General features: G+C 45.6%; 1 protein-coding gene across 1 annotated transcript in view; it reads right to left on the minus strand.

Moving 5' to 3' along the window:
* Positions 1-23,132, minus strand: part of magi2b (membrane associated guanylate kinase, WW and PDZ domain containing 2b) — a 64,784-nt gene that overhangs the window by 22,241 nt on the left and 19,411 nt on the right. The window contains exons 3-8 of the mRNA XM_071917049.2: positions 12,362-12,481; positions 9,331-9,555; positions 7,304-7,532; positions 6,540-6,619; positions 582-639; positions 94-215 (exon numbers count right to left, since the gene is read on the minus strand). Of these exons, the coding sequence (XP_071773150.2) occupies positions 94-215; positions 582-639; positions 6,540-6,619; positions 7,304-7,532; positions 9,331-9,555; positions 12,362-12,481 (834 nt within the window). The remainder of the gene's footprint in view (positions 1-93; positions 216-581; positions 640-6,539; positions 6,620-7,303; positions 7,533-9,330; positions 9,556-12,361; positions 12,482-23,132) is intronic.

Below are 23,132 nucleotides of genomic sequence, written 5' to 3' on the forward strand. Positions count from 1 at the left end.
CTTAATTCTTAAATCATTACATGAGGGGCAATAAAACATAAAGTGAATTTCATTTTCAATCTTATGTGAGGAATTGTACAATTTTAAGTGTACCTCTGTATATAGTAGGCAGTGGCAGAGCTGAGAGGCCCTGGCTCTGAATCTGCTGCTGCTGCTCCAGGCGTCTCTTAGCTTCCAGGACCGGGTTTTCAAACTGGGTCCTTCGATTGATGTGGCTAAAAAGATTAACTCATCATTACAACAAATTTGGCCTTGTCTAGAAAAAAAGCTCACGCACTTTCAATTAGTTCAATCAAACAACATTTAGATAGCGTATTTGTTCAAAGGTTGGCAATGCAACACATTTAAAAAATAAAATAGGTGGAAAAAGCAGGTTTTGTCACTATAGCATTCTCAAGATAACCCTTCCACACCAGTGTTTCACTGTAAAGGTTTTGTCAAATGAGCAGTGACATGTGAGAAAGGAATGGGAATTCAGTCATTCATCATTTATAACCAAGCACTGTAAATCATGGAAATGCATTTGCTGTTTTACTACATTGTGGAGCAGTTGAGTTATCCAAGTCAACAGGGAGACTTACTCTACGTAGTAGCTGCCGTAGATGGGGTCATCTATCTTCTCCCAGCCATAGGGAAGCTCTGAGAGGCAGGGGAAAACAGACGGGAAAAATGAAGTCAGTTTATGCTGAGAGTAGAGGAAAGAATGTAGGCACTAAATTGAACCATTGAAGGGAGACAACATGAATCTGCAGGGCTCACTGCTAGATGCTCCCAAAGTGCTCTTTTAGTAGACAGACAACACTTCGATCCACAGCGGTGGCTTCTTCATGGAGACACGAATCACAACACAGACATCAATACAAAGCAGGGCGGTAGGAAACGAACATTTAAACTGTCTAATGCATCTCATCTTGGGACTGCAGTCTCCTTCTTTCTTTCAATGTCTCCCTTTGTCGCGCGCTCCACTCCTTCAAGGACAAATACCTACCCCATACTACTTCATATTTGTCTCTTTTCCCTCTTTCCCACCCACTCCCTCTCTCCTTGGACGGCTGCCACGGCTGTTGTGTTAATTGTCTCCTCCTCTCCCTCCCCTGGTTCTCTGCTCTTTCCTCAGTTCATCCATCCTTTTGTTGATTTATCTCTCCCCTCTCATCGGAGGAGGAACTGGGTCAAGGCACCTCTAAAATTCCCCTACTATATGCCCTATTCTTCCATTCCACTTCTCCTAACTTTTCACTGACACACACACACAAACACACCTACATAAAGTATATAGGTACTCTATAATGAGCTCCCTTCTCTAGTGTATCCAAAATTCAGGATGTTTTGTTTTTGTTTTTAGCACTCAGCCATCAGTAAATCATAAGGAATGGGAATGTTAGGTCAAAACAAGAGGCTTAACCTCACAATATAACTCTTACTAACAGGAAAACACTCGAAACACACACACACACACACACACACACACACACACACACATACACACACACACACTGACAGTCCATCTGCCCAAGCTGTTCCCCTCCCACTCAGACATATACTAAAATACAGAGCTTCTGATTAGAATTCATCGTCTAGCGTTCCTGAAAGACTGATCTTCCTCCCTCCTATTAATTCACCCTCATGTCTTGTATTAAAGAGTCTTATTCATGAAATTTGTGACAATATCCGTAGGTGGGGATTTTGCACAGGGAAACAAAGCATACCCAACAAAGTGCTGGAATACCGCGGTCATACCGTTCGAAAGATGACAAATACAGCATGACATCACACTTACCATACACAGACAAACGCACACACATGCACAAAGGCACATGCACACACAAAAAAAATCATAAAACAGACAACTTGGGTAGCAGAAGGAGGCGGAGTTAGGTGGAAAGAGTCAACAGTGAGGGAGTGGGTGTGAGGGTGTGTTGGATGTGCGGTGTGGATGATGTGTTGAATCGGGGGGGGGAGGGGCTTCCCGTTGTGTGCCGATGTGACGCTCCACTGGGTCTGCATCCCTCATTAGCTTGCAGCAGGAGAGCAGGGATCGATAACTAGTCACCTCTGAGCAAACCATAACCACTGACAGCACCCCTCGGCCGTCTCCCAGAACCACACACACACACACACACACACACACACACACACATCCAACCAAACATGAAAAACACATAGGCAAGAAAGCACTCTATGCACCACACACACACACACACACTTGCACGCTTGTGCACTTTCAAAATCCATAGCCACACATTCTTTTTTATTATTTGCTCTGTGTGACATCAATACTCAACACCCCCCTAACAATGTTATATGATTATAACCAGATTTGTGAATTCGATATCTGATATGTGTGTATATATGTGTATATACAGTATATATGTGCATTCCTGTGTGTCCTAGTTGGTGAGCGTGCTGAGTGTGCACTGCAAGGAGAAAGGGGTGCACACTGCAATTATCTCGTCTGCTTTCCCGTTCGCTCAAACCGCACGCATAGCGCTCCCGTTACCTCGGATGACCCGTCTCATACCGCAGGCGGAAAAGCAACGCTTCGAGTCGTATGGATTCACACATCAAACCACCTTAAATTCCCTCCCACCCTGTCTACGAACCACCTTAAATGTCTGCCTAACTCATCCACTAGTCAGCCAACATTGCTTGCCCTCCCCCTAAAGTGAAAGGGAGACAGTTTCCATGGAAACCACCAGTGGAAGTCTCTTTTTTTTCCTCGCCTGAGCTGAGGGCTCTGTCTTGTCTCTATTTCCTTCCTCTGAAATAGAGAGAGGGAGAGAGAGAGAGAGAGCGTGTGTGTGTGTGTGCGTGCGTGAATGTGTTTTCATGCATTTGTGTGATTGAGTCTATATTTGCAGTGTGTGTTTGCGTGTATTAGCTGGGTGAACTGAGCGGCTTAGGTTGTGATTCACTCTGTTGCATGTCTGAATGAGTGAAACCCTCATCGTCTGTGACACCAAATCAATTAACACCTCACACATATGCACACATTAGCCCCAGAAAGATAGCAACAGATTGCCAAGGTAGCTTTCATGGGTTTGTGTGGCCTTGTGTGCGAATGTGTGTGTTTGTGCATGTGTGTGTGTGTCTGACTGTCCTATACAATATCTGTAACACTATATGCTTGTGCACGTGCCTTTAACGAGTGTGTTCAGTGTGTCTGTGTGTGTACAGTATACGCACTGTGGGCATGCTTGTGTTTCCTGGTGCTTGTTTATGTGTATCTGCGCTGGCGTCTCTTGACATAAAGTCTAATTTTGATTCCTCTGCATTAGATGACTCATCTTCCCTCTCACACAAAGTCTCCCTGACCAACAGGCAGGCAGGAACAGATACAATGAACTCATTTGACTCGGAGGGAAAAAAACACGCCATATCTAACAGAATAAATTTATATCTCAAAACTAAAAAACATCCTCCAAACTTCTAATAATCAAGACCACAGAATCCGTATTATATGACTGGAACACACCTAATCTTGAATTGTGTTATCATTGACATGTATATATCAGCAAGCTACATCCCATGCTCAACAGTAGACAGTCCCCCAAATCCTTGCACATATAACCTAATGCACCACAAGACCGCCTGCATGAATATCGGAATACATGTTTGAGGAATTCTAGTCTTTAACATGGATTGAAGAGCGCGAGAGCAGCAGGGACAGAGAGAGAGAGAGACAGAGCGAAATAACAGTGATGTAACTCGGAGGTAACATTCAGCACGGCTCCATCACTATCTGACACTGGATGCATGTGCTCCTCCATATGCAAACCTCCCTCCGTCTCCATCTGTCTCTCCCTTGCCGTCTTCAGAGGAAGCAGAGCTGACGGACAGGAAATCCCACCGCACATCATCATCACTTCCTCTCGCTCCCCTCTCTCCACACTCATATCTTACATTCTCGATATTCTCTGTTCGCTCTCATTTCTCATTTCTTATTACTTCTCTCTCTCTCTCTCTGAAGCCTACAGACGAGAGTTTCGACATTGTAACATTGGTCTCAGTGAGGATTCCTGCCTCTAAACCAGACATGAGCGGCACATTTTCGGCAACGTTGCTGAGATTACTTTGAAACTGGAGGGGGGTTGAGTGTGTATCAAAGGCAGAATTGAAACCAACACCCGCCGTGATGTGAAGCCTGTCCTGCTCTGTTCTTGCCTCTTCTGAGAGAGAGAGGAGATATGGGGCTCGTGTTGCGTAACAAAGGACTCGCCTGACAAAAAGACTGCAAGCGAGCTAGATCTGTGGTGACAAGCCTTTGAACTCTGCCAGTCGGCTTGAGCATATAGATATAACACAATACACACGCAGACATACATTTGCACCAACACACATCAACACAAACAGGCGTCTCCTCAAATTCACCCAAAACGCACCGCGGGAGCAAAAAAAGCTTGCGAGGGCGTGCGGGGGGGGAAAGAGAATAGTGAATGAGGATATGAAATGATAGAGGAAAAATGGAGCAAAAAGACGAGAGAGGCATAAGACGGGGAGCAATGGAAAGGGAATAACAAGACGGAGAATGCAAAAACATCACTGATGAAAGTGAGGCTGAATGTTTGTCTGCCTCCTGCCTGGGGCTCCGAAACCCCAAGAAATCCTTCAGGCAGATGGGCAGTTAAACAGCACCACCTCTTCATGCTGCTCCCTCCCCAGATTTATTGTTTTATTCACTTCCCTTGTAGAATCTTACATCCTGGCTTCCATGCATATTTCATTATTCAAAACTTCACGTCCATTAATGCGGGCAGAAATGGAAAATCGCCTTTAAGTTGCCGCTCGGTGCGCAGCAAGTGCGCGAAAAGTGTAAACATCCAAACAGAAACATACCTAAGGGCTATGGGACACCAGAGTACCCATTAAAAGAAAAACAATAATAGCATGTGCAATGTAAAGAGCAGCATGCTCGATCAATACTACATCCTTCTGTCCTTCGCATGGCTGTTGAGCGGTGTGTACACAGGAGCGACAGCGAGGACTGAAACCTAGCACCTCCTGGCACAGAGGAGCCTGAACCTGTTTCTGGAAGACATCAATTCAAAGGTGCTGTGAGAGGATGTGATGTGTCATCTAGGATCTTCCCAACCATCTTCTGCCAACTGCCTTTGATTCAAAATCCTTTGCCCTTGGTGATCGCAAAAAGCATTAACCTCCTTTAACTCCCCCCCCCTCCCCGTTTCCCTGAAGAGAGACACAGACAGGCAGGCAGACAGACAAAACAAAAGACAAACAGCCCAAAATATGGGTATAGACACAGTAGATAGACAGTAGACAAATGGAAAGAAAGAGGCAGGAGAGGGAGGGCAGATATGGATGGATAGATTGACGACACCAGTGTGTGTGTGTGTGTGTGTGTGTGTGTGAGAAAGCAGGAGTGAGATTGAGTGAGAAGCAGATTGTCAAAGAGAGTGCGAGACAGAGCGACCTCTGCAGAAGGCCGGGTTTGTGCAGCCAGACCGGCGTTATTAGAATTCCTGTCACAGCCGAGTCCTTCGCTGGGCAGAGGAAGAGACGGAGAGACGCAGAATGGAGGGGAGAGAGAGAGAGAGAGAGAGAGAGAGAGGGAAGGAAAATTGAGGAGAGGCAGATTGGAGGGGAGAGAGAGAGCGGTAAAATTGAGGAGAGGGAGAATGGAGGAGAGGTGGGAGAAGGTATCGATTCAGATCTGTTGAATCACATCACAACCCAATTCACTGACTGAAGGCTGTGAATGTGGCGGAGGAGGTAAGATCACTTCACTGTGATATGTTTGATCATCTTGAATCACCCAAGAAACTCTCTCTTATTGGCATGAATGATATCTGTATTTGACTTTCCTTGTATTCGACACACACGCATTTGCTTTCCCTGATCCTAACTAGATCCTAAGCAGCTTTGCTTTGCTGCTTTGAAGCACAACTTGAAGTCGCTAATGAGGAAGCACGTTTTGTTCTGTTTGGAGTGTCCTTGATTTCTAACAATATGATTGTGTTGATATTGTTCAGCAGTGTCTCACGAGCAGACTGGACATCGACCAACGCTGTAGACATTCAAATGAATTTCCAAACATTTCATCATGAAGCTTGAGCAGAAAAAAGCAATTGGAAGAAATACGATTAAATATGCAAGACCTCGCTGTATGTGAGGTGTCACTTCTGGGCTAATATTTAATCACTAACTAGCAACAAAGCAAGAATGGCAACATTTATTTGTCAAGTATACACATTATTTTAAAATTTTAAAACCTTTCTTTATGTTACTGGTATTTGAGTACACCTCACTGAACATGTGGAGAAGTGTGGAGAAGGGTCGGGCTACATAAGACCAGCGACCGACTAACAAGAATATTTTTGTGTTCATTTTTTTGAGGGGGGAAACATGCCACAACAGTGAAGCAGGTCCAGAAAACACAGGTACACAAACACAAGTGCAAAGGCACAAACTACACACTCACAAACACGAAAAGATGAGCTTGAGACAAAGTATACTCAGATGAACACAAACTACAGCTCACAAAACAAGAGAGCAAACAGGTAACAGCCTTTCCCACTCACCGTCTTCCTTGCATTCCTCAGGTGGCTTAGCCTTCTTTGCCAGCCGAGGATCCAACCACGATGTAGTTTTGGTGTTGTGACTGGAGAGGAGCGAGAGGAGAACAGAGAAAAAGATGTATAGGGCAAGACAGTAAGAGAGCAGAGGGGGAAACAGAGGTCAGAGAGAGAGTGACAGATAGGATAAGAGAAAGAGATTGCTAAGTAACACTAATGACCTGTGTATGCAAGTGTGTGTGTGTGTGTGTGTGTGCGCATCCGTGTGTGTGCACGTCCGTGTGTGTAGGTATAAGGAGAAAGGAACAAGGGAATTTCTAAGGTAAACTAAATGGTCATTAATCCACTAATTAGCCCTCAGCCACTAATTAGTAAGGGTGAGAGGAGAGGACAAAAGTTTGCATGTGTGTGTGCGTGTGCGTGTGTGTGTGTGTGTGTGTGTGCCCTATGTGTGCCTGATTAGCAGCATTAAGTTACATCAATTATTCAACACAGAGGCAAGTTCTATAAACTTTACACTTACACACAGGCAAACACAGACAGCCATACATAAAAGAAGTCTATAATTAGGTGAACTTTCAGATTTTTAATTTGTTTTTAAGCATTTTGTGTTTTCATTCAGCCATTAATAAAACAGGTAACCCCGGTGGCAACTATAGACTCAGAGGAACACAGTCGTTTGTTGACAATTAAATCATTTCTTGGGTCCTACGAATAGATTCTTATAGACTCTCTCTTTCTCTCTCTCTCTCTCTCACTCTCTCTCTTACTCTATGAAGTAGACCTCTCCCTTCTCGGTGTAGGCCATCTCCCAGTTGTCGGGCAGAGGGCCGAGCTCCTCCTCATCCGTGTCTGGGACTTTGGCTGGGGATTTAGGAGGAGATTTGGGGGCCTCCTCTCCCTCGGTGAGGGGCTCAGCGGAGGTTTGGGCCTGGCTGGGCACCTCAACAGCAACCTCCCCAGAGGCATCTGTGCTCTTGTCCTCATGTTCACTGGACTCTGTGGATCACACACACACACACACACACACACACACACACACACACACACACACACACACACACACACACACATGCACACACGCATGCACACACACAGTTTTTCTATAATACATTCTATTCCTCTCTGGCTAGTTCCAAATAACCCCACTCTGACACTCTCTGGCCACGAACACACACACACACACACACACACACACACAAACACACACAAACACACACACGCGCACACACACACACGCACACACACACACACACATGCAGACCTGAATGCACACTCTACACGCCATGCATGATGAGTCAGAGCCAAGCCACTGCAGAGCTATGAACCCCCAGGAGAGAGAGAGAGAGAGAGGGAGAGAGAGAGAGAGGGGGAGAGAGGGAGAGAGAGAGAGAGAAGGGGACAGAGGACAACAAGTATGAGGGGAGGAAAAAAAATGAGGATGTCAGAAATGGAGAAACAGGGAAAGACAGAGACTTTAGGGGTCAGAGACTGAGTCAGAAACACAAGGAAAGGTTTTTCAGAGTTAGGGAAGAGCTGGTGCCATCTGAGCGGATCAGCAGGAAGCGACAGAGGAGAGGAGTAACACCCCTAATGAAAAATCCCTATTATGCCTATAATATGCTCTAATACGCCTATAACATTCCTATAATATCACTATAGGGACTTTAATGTGTCTGCAGTAGTCAATAAAGAGTTTATAGCAACCTTGTCATAAAGGATCTTTTTTTCCTATAGGGACTTAAAGTTTTGCTGTGATATTTGATATATGATGCCGTATAGTAGCACTAAAAATATTATGGGACTACTATATCATTACTATATCATAAAGGGCTATGGAAAAGAGGAGTGAGGAAAGAGGAAGGAGAAAGAGCACAGCACAAAATGAGAGTAAGAGAGGAAAGGAGGAAAATGAAAGTAAGAGACGAAACAACAAACAGGAGGCAGACAGAGAGAGGGAGAGAGGGCAGAAGGAACAGGACCATGGAGACGGAGGGAGAGCAAGAGAGGGCAGAAGGAAAAGGGCCGTAGAGGAGAAGAAGGGAGAGGGGAGAGTGGGGGTATTAATAGAAACCAGGACAAAGGCCAGTGGCGGCAGAGCAAAGACAGCAGGAGAGACGGAGAAATGAGAGGACAGAGGGATGGAGAGGCAGAAAGAGGGGTGAAGCCAAAATGAGACTGTGGGCAGCGATAATAGCAGAGACATTGAGGTGCCCTTGTGCACAGCGTTACATAAGGTTATTGAGACCCTGTGAGGTTCACACACACACACACACACACACACACACACAGTCTGTTAATGTCTGAGCATGTTAATGACTGGTAGGGGTAGGGGGTTCGTTGTCAGATTTGTAGCCATCTGCACTGGCGCTTGAATTGCAAAACCGAAACTGGACTAGAAGACAATAGAAACTCTCGATCTATCCTTAGGGGAATATAAAAAAGCAAGGTAACAATTGTTATGACAACTGGCACGCTTCCCTGGTTTTACTCAATCATACCGGTGAGACAGTGTCTGCCAACGGGAAATAAAGTCCCAAGGGACAGCCTTAGCCTTCACGCCATATCATCTCCTCACACTAAATATTATGTTATAAAATGTCTTCTGATCAGGTCACCTGTGAAAATAGACTGCATTTAAGTCTAATCTGAGATAAGCAATGTGGTATAAAAATACCAAAACAGAAAATAGCTGTGAGTAAATCAACTTGTTCACTTTCATCTAATGTTTCCTGTGTACGTCGTGTATATGTTCTCTCTCTTTGTCACTCTCTCTCTCTCTGGCTCTCCATCCTACCTGGCGTGATGGCCACCCCGTTGCCGTTGACAACGGGGCTCTCCTCCTCCTCCTCCTCGGGCGGCTCCAGGCTGGCACGCTGCTCCATGTTGCTGACTGACTGGTTCCTCTTCCTCTTGCCCTGGGCGCTGGGCCGGGCTCCGGGCAGCAGGGCCTCACTCACATTCAGAGGAGGGGCTGCGGGGGACGGCTCCGCTGGGGGTTTAGGTGTCCCGTAGAAGTTATCTGCCCAGGGGAGAGAGGCACACGGAGAGAGGTGTTTGTGTTAAAGGACACATGTAGGTCTACAGAGAGCTTTCAGGTGATGTAATGCACCCTCTGGCAGCCATAGTGGAGGTCCTGGTCCACAACTGATCACCTTTCTAAACGTGCAACTTGGCTGTCTCAACAGACGGGTAACTAATATGCTGTTTTTGACTGGGAATTGATAATTTCATCACAGATACATTTTGTTTATTTGTTTACATTTTGTGTTCATAATGTTACATACATAATGTTCTTGTTAGCTAGCCAATTACAGTATCTGGTCAGCTAATCATCACCGTCTTGTTGTAAACACATCTGATATGTGCATTAGCTAACATATCTAGTAGAAGCTAGCGTTAGCAGTGGCTAGTATTCGCATGCTAACATTACCTTCGGCTGCTTTGCTAAATTAACCTGCTAGCTAGTTAGCTAACTTAGCTAATAAAGCCAAAAAACAGTTTTTTGTTTAAGATAATTGAGCAGGCTCTTCTCAAGCTATAACTCATAGGACTAAACAGTGTGTCACAGTTACTAAATTTGGAAACAAATCTACCTTATCGTTACTGAATGGTTCTGTACCCACAACAGTATGTCTCTTTTCTCTTTTTCTAGCCTGGCTGTTATATATCTAGCCATTATTTGTACACAGCCATTTCTTCAATAGACCTCCATGATGGCATCAGTTGTTGTTGCTAGGACATTTGTGACACAAACTTCAAAGCCTCTAAAGATATTTCATACCGTGGCATCCAAGTTATTTGTCATAACAGAATCTAAGAGCATTTCTCATGGCTGAACCACAGAGATGAATTCACCTAAGCTGCACTTTGCTGCCATTGCACCACATTCACCGTAATTGTATTGCTGGTAAGGAAAATGTGACATTAGTCATTGGGAAAGGCTGAAGGACAGTATGGTGGAGTGAAAGGACAATAGAGGAAGGTCTAGATAGACTCACTGGAGATGGACACACTCTTTAGACATCAAAGAATATGAAGCTACTCTCGATTTGATTGACATGGCAGCCTCTATGATTTCATGGCTTTCTATAAATTGTGATTTTTAATGCTGTGCTATATATATTTGGCAGGTCACATTTCCTTCCTCATGATATTTGCTCTTAAACCACAATAAAGCACTGCTTTTATTTGAAATTTAAATAAGATCCTCACTGTCGGGGGAAATACATGCTGTGATTAAATATTGAGTGTAAGTGAGAGGCAGAGATGTCTTATTTTATAATCCCTCAAAATGGAAAGGAATGGGGGGGTTCACAAAGAGAAAACAGAGAGAGAGGACAGGGGCAGAGGGAGGAGCGTGACTGGGCAAGGAAGAGGGAAGGAGGCAGCAATAAAGGACAAGAGGAGGATCAGCAGTAAAGAGTCCAGGGACATGAGTTTACTTTCATCCCAGCAGGAGAGGGATAATTATTAGGAGAGGCTCTATCACAGGCAACACTTCCCAGTAACTACACGACCCTGCTGCACCAAGCAGAATTAACACTACGCCACATTATGACCAAAATACAAATGTGTGCACACAGGCAGGCACATGTAAACAAAGACACGTGTATGAACCGGCATACAGACAGCAGGCACATACTGGTGAAATCATAAGGATAATCTGAACAGACTTGCAAGGATGCTTTACAGAACACAAAGCATGCTGACATCAGAGGAACCAGGGAACTTCTTTAAGCACCCTGCTGTTCTTCAAGACATGATGTCCTCGTTCTTTGCCTGAGGGTATCTTTGACTCTACACAAAGTTCAGTATCCACCTTCAGCTGTGACTCATCTCACACACAATAACATACATAAGCACTTACGTGCACATGCCCATGCGTACACTCTTGCGCCTACACACGCACACACACACCACAATTACCTTCAAGAGTTTCCTGCTCGATGGTACTCAGTCTGTAATTTAATTCTCTTTCACAACCTTCTGAATCTGCGTCTCCCTCTCTTTGTCTACTTACCTCCTGTCCCTCATTCCCTCTTCTCCGCACTACTTGCTCTTATTTTAATGTGCATTACAAATTGAGTTATAGTGCCTCCAGCGCAGCCACCCAGAAAGAGACAGTTTGCCCCAGTGGGGATAAGTAAGCTCTGTGTAAGGGAAAGGCACACTGTAAATACACGAAGACACACAAACATAAAAGAAACACACAAAAAGGAACGCAAATACAAACACACACAGGCATACATGTACATATACCCCCCTCCCCTTCCCACACACACATGCACACACACACACACACACACAAATAGCTACTGGGCAAATGAACCAGCAAATCCCCCATCTGTACATGTATCCCTGACAGTGTAGCAAAGCAGATGCACAGACTTGACATGACTTGGAAATGGCATCCATCCAGCATGCTGCTCACAAACACACGCTCTCATTGAAGTCATCAACCAGTCTCAGCCATTCAAGAACCACCAGAGGAATCTGTACTATGTGGCTAGGAGTGTGTGTGTGCATATACAGAAAACTCTTCTTTTTTTTCTCTTAAGCTGTGTGTGAGAGCATCGCCTGACACATCTGATCAGCCAAGTAGAGACATCTACACTTGCACAAATTGCTATATTAAGTGCACAGACGTGTCTTTTCCAGGTTTAAACTTAGAAAATAGCTCTAACAGCCAAATAGCTCTCCTCAAACCGATGCTCCCATTTCACATTTCATCTCCCCAAGCACCTGGACTTGCCTGGCAGGTGTGTCGGTGTTTCCTGAGAGAGTGCACTGCCCTCCAGAGAGGCCGCAGTGGTCCCACAGCTTACCTTCATAGGTTCCACTCTCTAGTAGGGCTCCACTTTGCTCCAGTTCCATAAAACGCTCCACGCTCACAAAGTTGTAGTCCACCCCCGGCACCTCCCCCTCCTTAGGCTGCCTGGTGGTACCTGCAGAGAGAGAGAGAGGGAGAGACAGAGAGAGAGAGAGGGAGAGAGAGAAAGAGAGGGAGAGAGAAAGAGGTCATCAGGCCCAAAATGGAGGGGACACTTGAGAATAAAAGGCAGGAAGGCAGAGAGAGAGAGCCCAGAAAGCGGCAGGACAGAAAAAGAAGGAAGATTTGAGGGTACAAAGTGCATGAGAGGAAGTGGGAGGGAGAAGGAAATGGAAGAGAAGAGGTTGAGTGGGGAGTCATCACTTCTGATAGCCAAATCCATTCACATGATTGTGTGTGAGAGTGTGAGTGACAGTGAGAGACAGAGAGAGAGAGGCAGTGAAAGCACGTCTGCGCGAGTGAATGTAAGCAGTGTAACACCATCACTCAAGCCTCTACAAGCCAATCCGATGCTGTTTTTATTAATGAGCGAATCAATACACGACTTCTACCAACCATAACTCAAACCCCCTTACACAGCACACAATACTGCGCCCGTTGGATTACTGTTGAAACAGCAGGAATGCAGAGGCACCACATTACCATGCAGCAATTAGGGCCTTCCTAAGTCAAAGCTCTAGAGATCTCCATCAGTGCTGCAGCGTTGAGGCTCTGCTATGTGATGGCAGCGGAGGGATTTTCTTGTTTAATGAGGTGCTGTGTTTGTGTGTGTGCCAAGTGGACTTTCAACTCCGGCTCACTGAAGTCCGCTGCTGTTGATTCCCCCTCTCCATTGATCATGCCCGAAAACACTCATTGGCCGGGGGCTGGAGAGGGAGTCGTCTCTCGGTGGGCGCTTTTCCCAGGGCCGAGGTAGACATCGTAAAGGCGAGTCGGATTGATCTGGCCGCGCAGTCGCCATAATGTCTATCAGATCTGGCTAAAGTGTAAGCTCACACACTGCTCAGCTTATACATGTTTTGACAAGGCAACGAACGGTTCCCACAAGGTTGCCAGGAGGTTACGACATCAGCCGAAGCCAAAAAGTATATTTTATATTAAATATATTTAGTATTTGTGCTCAAGTATGAACAAAACGTATGAAACACTTAATAGTGACTGCTTGCATCATAATTGGAGTGTGAGCTGCGGGAGATCCGGAGTATAGCAGCAGGTGGTGGATGTATTGTAGACACATACTGTTCACACACACACATGCAGACACACACACACACACACACACTAATGAGTGGTGGTGAATCATCTAGTGGAGTGCAGGATCCTCCAACTCTCCCCAGAGTGTGATATCTTCATCATTGGATCTCTATTGATCGACTGTCACCGCTTTGCTCCTGTAGTGGATCTACTGGACGTCCTCTACTGTATTTACTGTACCACTGGGAGCAGGATGGCAGCTTATCAACATCTAACGAGCTGGGAAGTGATAACCAGAGAATCAGATGTAGATGGCCCCTCTACAAGGGTTTGAAATACGGCAACTGTGTGTGTGAGTCTACATGTGTGTATCCAACCGGTTGTTTGTCTTTGCCACTCTAAGCGGTGCTAAAGTGCCCACTGTGCCAACAGTAATCTCATCTACAAGCCAATCACAGCACAGTCGGACACGCTACCACAACACTACAGGTGTGTGTGTGTGTGTGTGTGTGTGTGTGTGTGTGTGTGGAGTGGGTGGATGTGCACTTGTATCCATGTATACCTTAGTGCATGTCCATTCATTCCTCACATCAGACAAAATGTAAATGTATTGGGCATAACACAGAAGACTGATCACCATAACCAAATCTAGTTGCTAAGCGCCACTGAATCTACATGAGATCCTATGAGAAAAATGAAAAGAAGTAAATGCTACTACCAATTTACTGCCTAGACTCCCACATACAGCATATATCCACACCCTGGGAAGTGACTATCTTTGTTAGCAACATTTTTTAATTAGAAAATTACAACTAGTACAACTATGAAAGAAATCCAATTAACATTGAAGTTCAGTATATTTTCTAAAAGAAACGCTTATGTCAGGAAGTTTCATTCACCAGCAGAATGAGGCCCAGTTCGTGACCTATATTGCATTTAAGCTCAAAAAATAACCTTGAAGGAGGAAATGACTATGATGCAAACTGTAGCAGGAACAGTTTGTCCAGAGTGTATAGACCATGCATTGTGTGTATAGTATTGGTATGGATTGCAGACCAATATCACAGCCAGTGAGGCGGGGCTGGTCGCTCTCCACCGGGTACAGATATTGATCTATAAGATCAGAACGAAATTATTCTGCTGCCCACACCACAGTAGGCACCGCCTGTTGGAATACTGATGACCTGCCGATGGCCTTCTCCCACAGCTTCCTTCACCAGCCACACCAAGGGAGAGAGAGAGAGAGAGAGAGAGAGAGAGAGAGAGAGAGAGAGAGAGAGAGAGAGAGAGAGAGAGAGGCAAAGGCCGACTTGTTGGATCTGGGCTGGAGATATCGATCGACTATCTGGCCTTGAGATAGGCAGACTCTTCCTCTCTTCTTCCTTCCCTTTCACACTTTTCCTCTCTGAGCGATTTTGCACATTACCTCTTTTTCTCCCTTGCGCTCTGCTCCTGCCCCTCCCTTCCCCTTGGTAACACCCACTAGGAAACTGTGAAATGGACCTTTTATTCAAATGAACGCTGTCCCACGGTCAGCAACATCAATTGCAGCGTCTCTGAGCCAGCAGAATACATACATGGAGGCTCCCTCAGGCTGATTCTCTCTCTCTGTTCCTTCGACCCCTTATGCCATCTCTCTCCCTCCCTTTCTCTCTCTCTTTTTCTTTCTTCCCCACTTTCTCAGAAAATAACCTCCAGTAATGGTAATCCCAACTAGAGCCTTGATAAATGAGCTGAACAGAGCAGGACAAGCTGCACAGGTGCTCAAATTAAAAAATGCCAGTGTACTGTACTGAGATTAGGCAGCGACGCTTCCCCAGAGCCACAAGCACTCCTGCTGTTGACTATTGATTGGATGTCGTGCTCTCGCTAATAAAGGATAAAGTCGGCCCTGGGCCAAAAGTAGACTTTGCATTGCAATCAGCCAACGTAGCGAAACCTCTCTTATGTGACGCTGTGAGTATGAGTATGAGTACCATGGAGATTTATGGCTTAAATGTCTAAATGACTTAAATCTATAATGGCACAGAAAAGCTTTAGAGCTACCACTTTAGGGTGTGAAGACATTCTCCAACCCTGCCTCAAGCCAGGAGGATTGAGCGTTACGGAATATTTTCACATTACTGTGAGTGTGTGTGAGTGTGTGAGAGAGAGACAGACAGAGAGAGAGAGAGAGAGAGAGAGAGAGAGAGAGAGGTTACGTTGAAACATAACAAGGAAAGTCCATTTGGAGCTAAAGGCTAAAATAACTGAAATACTGAAATAACTCAGCTGTGTGTCAGACGATAAGAGGACAAAGACCTTAACTAAATAATAGAGTGACAGAGTGGAAGAGTGGAGGGAAGAGGGAGAGAAAGACAGAGAGAAAGACAGCAAAAGAGAAGGAGACACAGAGTGAACTGAATTGAATTGAGAGAGAGAAGGGAAGAGAAGAAAGCATTAACGGCCCAGCTTGCTGTGCATACATAACAGCATGTGAGTGTGTGTTGGAATAGAGCGAGTGCGCACGTGTACGCGCACGTATGTGGAATGTTTGCGTTTGTGTAATTAGACAGGAAGAGGGAACCGAGTCACCAAGAGGGAAAAGCAGAGCGGGGGCAGATTCAGAGCTAAAAATAGAATATCGATGGACTGATTATCATAATAAAGGGGGGGGGGGGAGGTGGAGGGTGGTCAGATGATGCAGTCTCATGTCCCTGAGAAAAAAGGGAGGGAGGGAGGGTGAGAATGAGAGTGGGAGCCGGGAGGTGAGAGAGGGGGGGAAAAGGCAGTGTGTACTTCATGTGTATGTGTGTGTGTGTGTGTGTACAAGTGTTCATACTTAGATATCTCTGTTTCCTCTGAGAGCGTGTTTTGCTCCCAGACCTATTGTTCAAAAATGACTCTTATTTGGATACTTGTAATACATGGAATAGTTGTACCGCAACTGTCTGGAGTGGAGCAGCAAGCCCAGATGATGAACAGCGGGGCGGCTCCGCTGGCATGGCAGAGAAACACTGGATATACATAGTCCCACCTGAGCTCCCTGTTCTGTGTCTCAATGCGCACATACACAGTGTAAATCCCACAACCCTCTCTTTGTCTTAGCATATCATCCATCCATCAGGCTGCTTCGGGAGTAGAGAGTAGCTTTATTGTGTGCTGCAGCAGTTGCAGTGCATTCTGGGTCTAGAACCGGTTGGATTTATCCAATGTCTACATCAAATTCAACGCATAGACCTGACTGGAAGCATCAAAATATCCAATGTTGTGCTAGCCATTGGTAGCTAGTCAGTCATTTTTATTCAATAATATCAGATTATGAGCACTGAATTTACTTGTCTTTTATTTTAAGTAATTATATATTTGATTGTGTATTGTAGATCAAAATATTCTGTTGGCTTCCTCCAATGCTTGAATTTTGGAGGGAATACTAATATAAATACACAAGATAGAGCCGGTTATTATTGCAGCTTTCAAAAATGAGGCTGACATTTAAAAGGGTGCTGATGGTGCTCACTGTGTCCTGACGTCATTTGTGTTAGACACAACGCAATGACGCAGCCGGTGTGTCTGAGGCGTCGTAATTGAGACAGAATCTAATAGTAACTATAAATACCCTCCCAAAAATGAACAGGCACGAGGCCCCTTCCCCTCGGTCCGGGATTAAACCATCCAGCTATAGATCTGATTGCACACCTATCCCCAAGGCTTAATATATGTACAACTTAAGCGGAGAGCTTTAATATTGCTGAAAGTAGTGGAGACACGTTTCTTTTCTAAATATAAACGCAGGTCTTTCATCTGAATTGTGATGTGCTGCTCAGTCATTGCTGGTTTCCCTCAACACAATCCTGCAAAAAACGTACAAACAGGAAAAGACATAGACAGTGATACACTGTGTCCTTAAAACCCTGAACTTGTTTACCCAGCATCCTTTTCACTACAGAGCAAGCAGAGCACCACGGCAGGAAGAGAGCAGAGAGGAGCCCAGACAATCTCGATATGAGGACTGTCTATGTTTGTTTGTCTCTCCAACCCCCCCCCACTCTCTCACACACACACACACACACACACACACACACTCGTCTCTCTCTCAGTCTCATTCATGTGCTCTGTCTCAGTCTCTCCCTACCTACAATCTATCTATGCATCTATGTATGTATGTATTTATGTACTGTATGTATGTATGTGTGTATCTATCTATCTTTCTATCTATCTATCTATCCAGATGTCTTTCCATCTCTCACTCCCCATTATCCCTTCTCTTTCTCTCGCTCCGCTCCTTTCCAATTTGCCTCACTGCTTCTTCCATCCATTTGTTCTTCTATTGGTTCTCTCTATCCCCATTACTCCCTCTCTGTCTTTTTTAATCCGCTCCCTCTTCCCCTCGTTATTCCTCTCTCTTCTTTTGTCTCTCTCTCAAGCTCTGTCTTGCACTTTGGTCTCACATCTCGCTCTCATTCACTCCTCCTTTTCACTCCTCCCACCCACACCCCCCCCCCCCCCCACACCCCTCCCTTCACCTCCCACCCTCCTGGTTGGTAAGGCTGAGAGGCAGATGTGAAGTGTGACAGCAGTTCTATAGGAATCGAACACACAGAGGCATCCTTATTTACACTACAAAGCCCAGATTACAGATGCACCGACGCAACATGGCAACACACTGACAGGAGTGTCTGCTGCCACGACAACACGTCAGTGCCTGGCAACGCAGCCTTGCCATGGCAACAAGCTGGAACATCTACGTTCGCCGTACAAAAATAATATTTATGTCAGATCTGACACAAGGTCGTTCTGCATACACAGGCTTTTCACTAGTCACAATCTCAGAGGTCCTTAGCTCAAGCCCTGTTGGGCTGCAGGTCCGTGTTGCTCGCCGCCTTGCACTTCATCAATCAATTACAGTCACAGCTTGGCCACTGAGAGCTCACACCTGGTTACCTCACAGTAATTCGGCCTGCGTTTAACCGGCCAGCCTGGGGGTTGCAGGATGGGAGGAGTGGGGGAGCTGGATGTCACCTCTCCAGTGTAAATCACTCTAGCAGGCTGAAGGATGCTCTGCCCCCGCAGATTCTGTCTAGCCGCAGTCAGCAGTGAGATAGTGTGTAGGACGTCTGTGAGATTGGGCTGCTAGCTTAGTTACAGACACACTGGGCTTAAGAGCTAATGGCAGATTGTTGTAGTACACACGGTTCTTCGAGTAAACGTACAGCCAGCAACAATGTTTCATAAAGTGCAAGATTTTCCAGGAAGATTGTATTGAGATGGAGATCTACCGGCAATGCAGTCAACATCTGCTCATCTAGTTTGAATAAAGCCTGTATACAATGTTAATGCGCGCTGGATTTGGTTAGGAATTCAAAAAACTCCTAACTTGATTTGTTTATGTCTGCTTGTTAACCACATGGCCATTTGAATGATGTAGAATTCAATTTGTATCCACATGGTCAGATGGAAATTCAAATAGTTACATAGTTTCAGAGTCAACATGAGTAAAAATGAAAATAAGCGATTCATGGTACTGGATCCACGCTACAAAAACCTCTCAACAGAACAGCAACCTCACATAAATCCAGAGTTAATTAATGTTGGAACAGCTGCATCTAGTCTGTTTGTTTGAGTTTCCTCCATACGAGTGTCTGTCTGTCAGGTCCACTAGTGGCTGCGAAGACTACTGTGCTGCTCGGTGGATCAGTGTCTGGGTGACATTGAGAAATTACCCCTCTACTGAGGTGTTTCCTGTGGTGATGGAAATCAGCCCTGATAGGCTGAAATGCACCTTTATTAGTCTGCAGCACTGACTGACGCAGGACGACAGTGGGGGTCACGATAATAAACACTGCACACACATGCACACACACACACAGTCAGTCACACATGCAGTCGATGTGAGGTTTTTTATATATCGTATGTGCATTTGTGCGTATGCGTGCGGAAAGTGATGGACCAGAGTAAACAGAAGAGCAGAAGCGTCTCTCTAAAGTGTCGGCACACACTGACCATCACAAGACGGGCCGCTCACCCAGCACCTGGCCTATCACCGCACATTACACTGATCTTAGGAGAAGTAGAGGGAGAGACGGGGTGGGGCTGGAGGGGTAGAAATGGAGACAGGAATACAAATATAAAAGGCTTCAGAAGAACCTCGTTTTCTGCTTAGTTGCCGAGTGGGAGGATCATATTGAGGAGAGGCAAAGAGATGAGATGACACCTGTCCAAAGCTTAACATGAAAAGCGCTTTGCAAACATAACCAATTCATTAATCATGTTCAATATTTGCTACTTTCATTTCATAAAATTCATATCATTCCCTTGCAGTTTCTTTCATCTGTGGAACAACATTAATCCAGCGTGCCAATCAAACTGCAGGGAGTATAGAACCACATCAAAGCATGTCAGCCACCCCTTTAACAAGAGCAAGCCAGCAGGCAAATCACCCCTTTAAGGAGAGAGTCCCCAGGGGATGGTGTAATTCTCTCTTTCTCTCTCCTCTCTCTCTCATTTTCCTCTCTCACATACAGAAACAAGCACATCTGATCACACACAACTGCAACAGAGAACGGTGTGTAACGCACCCATTATTCATTTATCAGCTCAGCCCATTAAATCTCAACACACAAACAGAATAATCAATGTGACAGTGAAAAAAACACATGCATACATACAGTACGCGCGTACATATACAGTACATGCACATTCACACATACACACAAGTACACCCAAGCATGCATATACACACACACACACACACACGCACAGGAGATCAAACAATACTCCCAATCACCATATCTATACCACCTCATCCAACTTCACCATCATCATTATCATCACAACAATATCCTCATCCATATATATTCCTTCATCCATATGAATAATTGTCATCATCGTGACCATTCTCCTCCTCCTTCTCCTCCTCCTCCTCCTGGTTCTCCTCCTCCTCCTCCTCATCATCGTCATCATCATCATCAGGCCCACATTAGGCTTAGAGCTTCAGAGTCTGGGTGTGTACAGTGTGTTTGTGTGCCTATATTTTATATGTCTGACTAAATGCTGTGGCAGATCATCATAGTTAGATTCAGCCTGAGTTATTTCATTATATAGTGGATCAAAATGAAGCTAACTCCACATTGACAACTCTGTCATCATCACAGTCATCTTCATTACAGCCATTGTTACCACCATTCTCCCTATCAGCATCCATTCTAACCATCCTAAGCATCTTGGCCATGTTCCCCATCAACATCTTTATCTCCTCCTCCTCTGTAGTCTCCAGCGGAGGATTCCCTGTCGGAGGCCGGGGAGCTGCAGGGCAGCGGGCGTCCAGAGGAGCGGATGTGAAGTGACAGAGGCTGCATGTATTTATAGGCTATCTGACTGGAGAAACGTGCTGCTCACTGTTGGAGCTATTTATAGAGCCTTTTACTGATGCCTCTGAGTAGAGTGGAGGAGAGGAGATGGTCCTCAGGGGAATGACTTACGAGGCTCCCTCCTATCTCCCTCTGCCCCCATTCAGCGCACGTCCCTCCTTCGACTCCCCGCGTCTCCGCTCGGCTCATCCTTCCAACCTCTTCCCATCTTCTCGCATCCACTCTCTCCTTCTCAAACTCCATCCTTCGTCCCCTCTCTTCCCCCCCCCCCCCCGCCCCCCGTCCCCCCTGCTGATCCGCTCTTCTCTGCGCTCCATCTCCCTCCCTGTCGTCTCCCTCTTTCCATCTTTCCTCCCAGCCTCTTTTCTCATCTCCACATCCATCTTCCCTCACCTCTCTCTCCATTTACTCTACCCCCACCTCTCCCCCCCCCCTTCTCCCTATCTATTTCCCTATTCTTCTTTCTCCTTTAGCCCTATTTCCCTCTCTTATACTCTCGGTTCCACTCGTATGAAAGAGGCACTCACGCTCTCCATATGTGGAGAGTAGAACTATCTAAAGCTCTTCTCTAAATTCCTCAACAGCGGAAGCTCTAACTCATCGTCTGAAGTGGTCATCTTGCTGTCGAGTGATCCCACTAAATAAAGTGAAATGGTGCCGGTGACTTTCTAGTCTAGGAGGCTGGGAAGTTGGATAGTCCAGCTATCAAATAGTGACAGCCTTATCAAACCTTGCAACCTGCAAACTATGATCCCTTTCTCCTCTGTGAAGCCTCCGCTCAATCTTGTTTCTCCTCCTTCCCCTTGGCCTCACCTCCCTCCCATATTCTCATTCTCAGCCTTTCTGTTTTCTTCTTCTCACCACTCTCCCTCTCAGTGTGCAACTATTGATTCACTCTTGCGCGATCTGGTTTCTCTCTTTTTTTGTTGTATAAGTCTGTGAAAAGTGTTAGTCCCTTTCCGAGTGCATGTGTGCCTGTGTGTGTGTGTGTGTGTGTGTGTGTGGTGTGCGTGCACATCCATGTGTGTGTAGGTATAGGAAGAGAGAAACAAGGGAATTTCTAAAGGCAAACTAAATGACCATTAATCCACTGTATAAGTCTGTGATGAGTGTCAGTCCCTTTCCTAGTGTGTGTGTGTGTGTGTGTGTGTGTGCATGTGTCCTCAAAGTAGTAGCATTACTAGTGTGTTTGTTCAAGTGTGCATGTAAATGAACATGTGAATAAGTAACATACACACACAAAAACAGAGACAAGGACAGATACAGCAGGCTGTCTGGAGTCAACATTATAATATGTCAATAGTTACAAATATCGGACAACAAACTATCTGGTAGAGTCTATTATGTTGGAGGAGAACAGCCATTCCTTGGGCTGAATGACGCAATAGCATGGAGGGGTTGATGTCAGCACGTGAGCCTTCTAGCTACAAACTCTCTCTCTCTCTCTCTCTCTCTCTCTCTCTCTCTCTCTCTCACACACACACACACACACACACACACACCTCTCCTCCCACGTCCTTCAGTGTGACAGCATGTTGTGATGCAGAGTGGCGTCTGCTTGTCAAGCTGACAGACTCGCAGTGACAGCTTGGTCAGAGCGCTGCAGACATGGGAGAAAAACACTGATTTTATAACGCTCCAAACCACAACAACAAACAGCCTGCAGGCCCGGGGCAGCAGCAAACACACTGCTTAGTACCATCCTGGTTCTTTAGCCGTCTGATGCTGTGTCACTCTAATGACGGGGCGACCGTTTCTTCTATGAGTCTCACACTGCCTTGAACACGTGGACCGAGTGTATACAGCCTGCACCAGCCTTACGCAATACAGATGACCTGCTGACCAGAGGCAAATGAAATCAGGTCAGTGAGATAAGGAGAATAGCATTTGTGGAATCACTGTAGGAAGACTCACATATCGCACAAGGGCAGCGGAAACCGAGTGAGTGTATTTCAATTTAATTCAAGTACCGAGCATATGATTCAAAGCACAGCGCAGTGCAGGAGGTCTATGTGTCGGAATGTCTATAATCTTCATTACACTGTATCAGCTTTGTTCAGTGATAGGCAGTTAATTACGGGGATGTCATTACCGCTCACACATCACACAAAATAACTGTCTTTCCATGCTAAAGATGGGTTCGAGGGAGAGTATAATTGAAAAGTGCAACAAAAACACGGTTCGTACTATTAAATCTGCCCCGGCCTTCCTTCGCCCTCGGCG

This window comes from Centroberyx gerrardi, chromosome 4 (assembly GCF_048128805.1).
Source record: "Centroberyx gerrardi isolate f3 chromosome 4, fCenGer3.hap1.cur.20231027, whole genome shotgun sequence".
NCBI lineage: Eukaryota > Metazoa > Chordata > Actinopteri > Beryciformes > Berycidae > Centroberyx > Centroberyx gerrardi.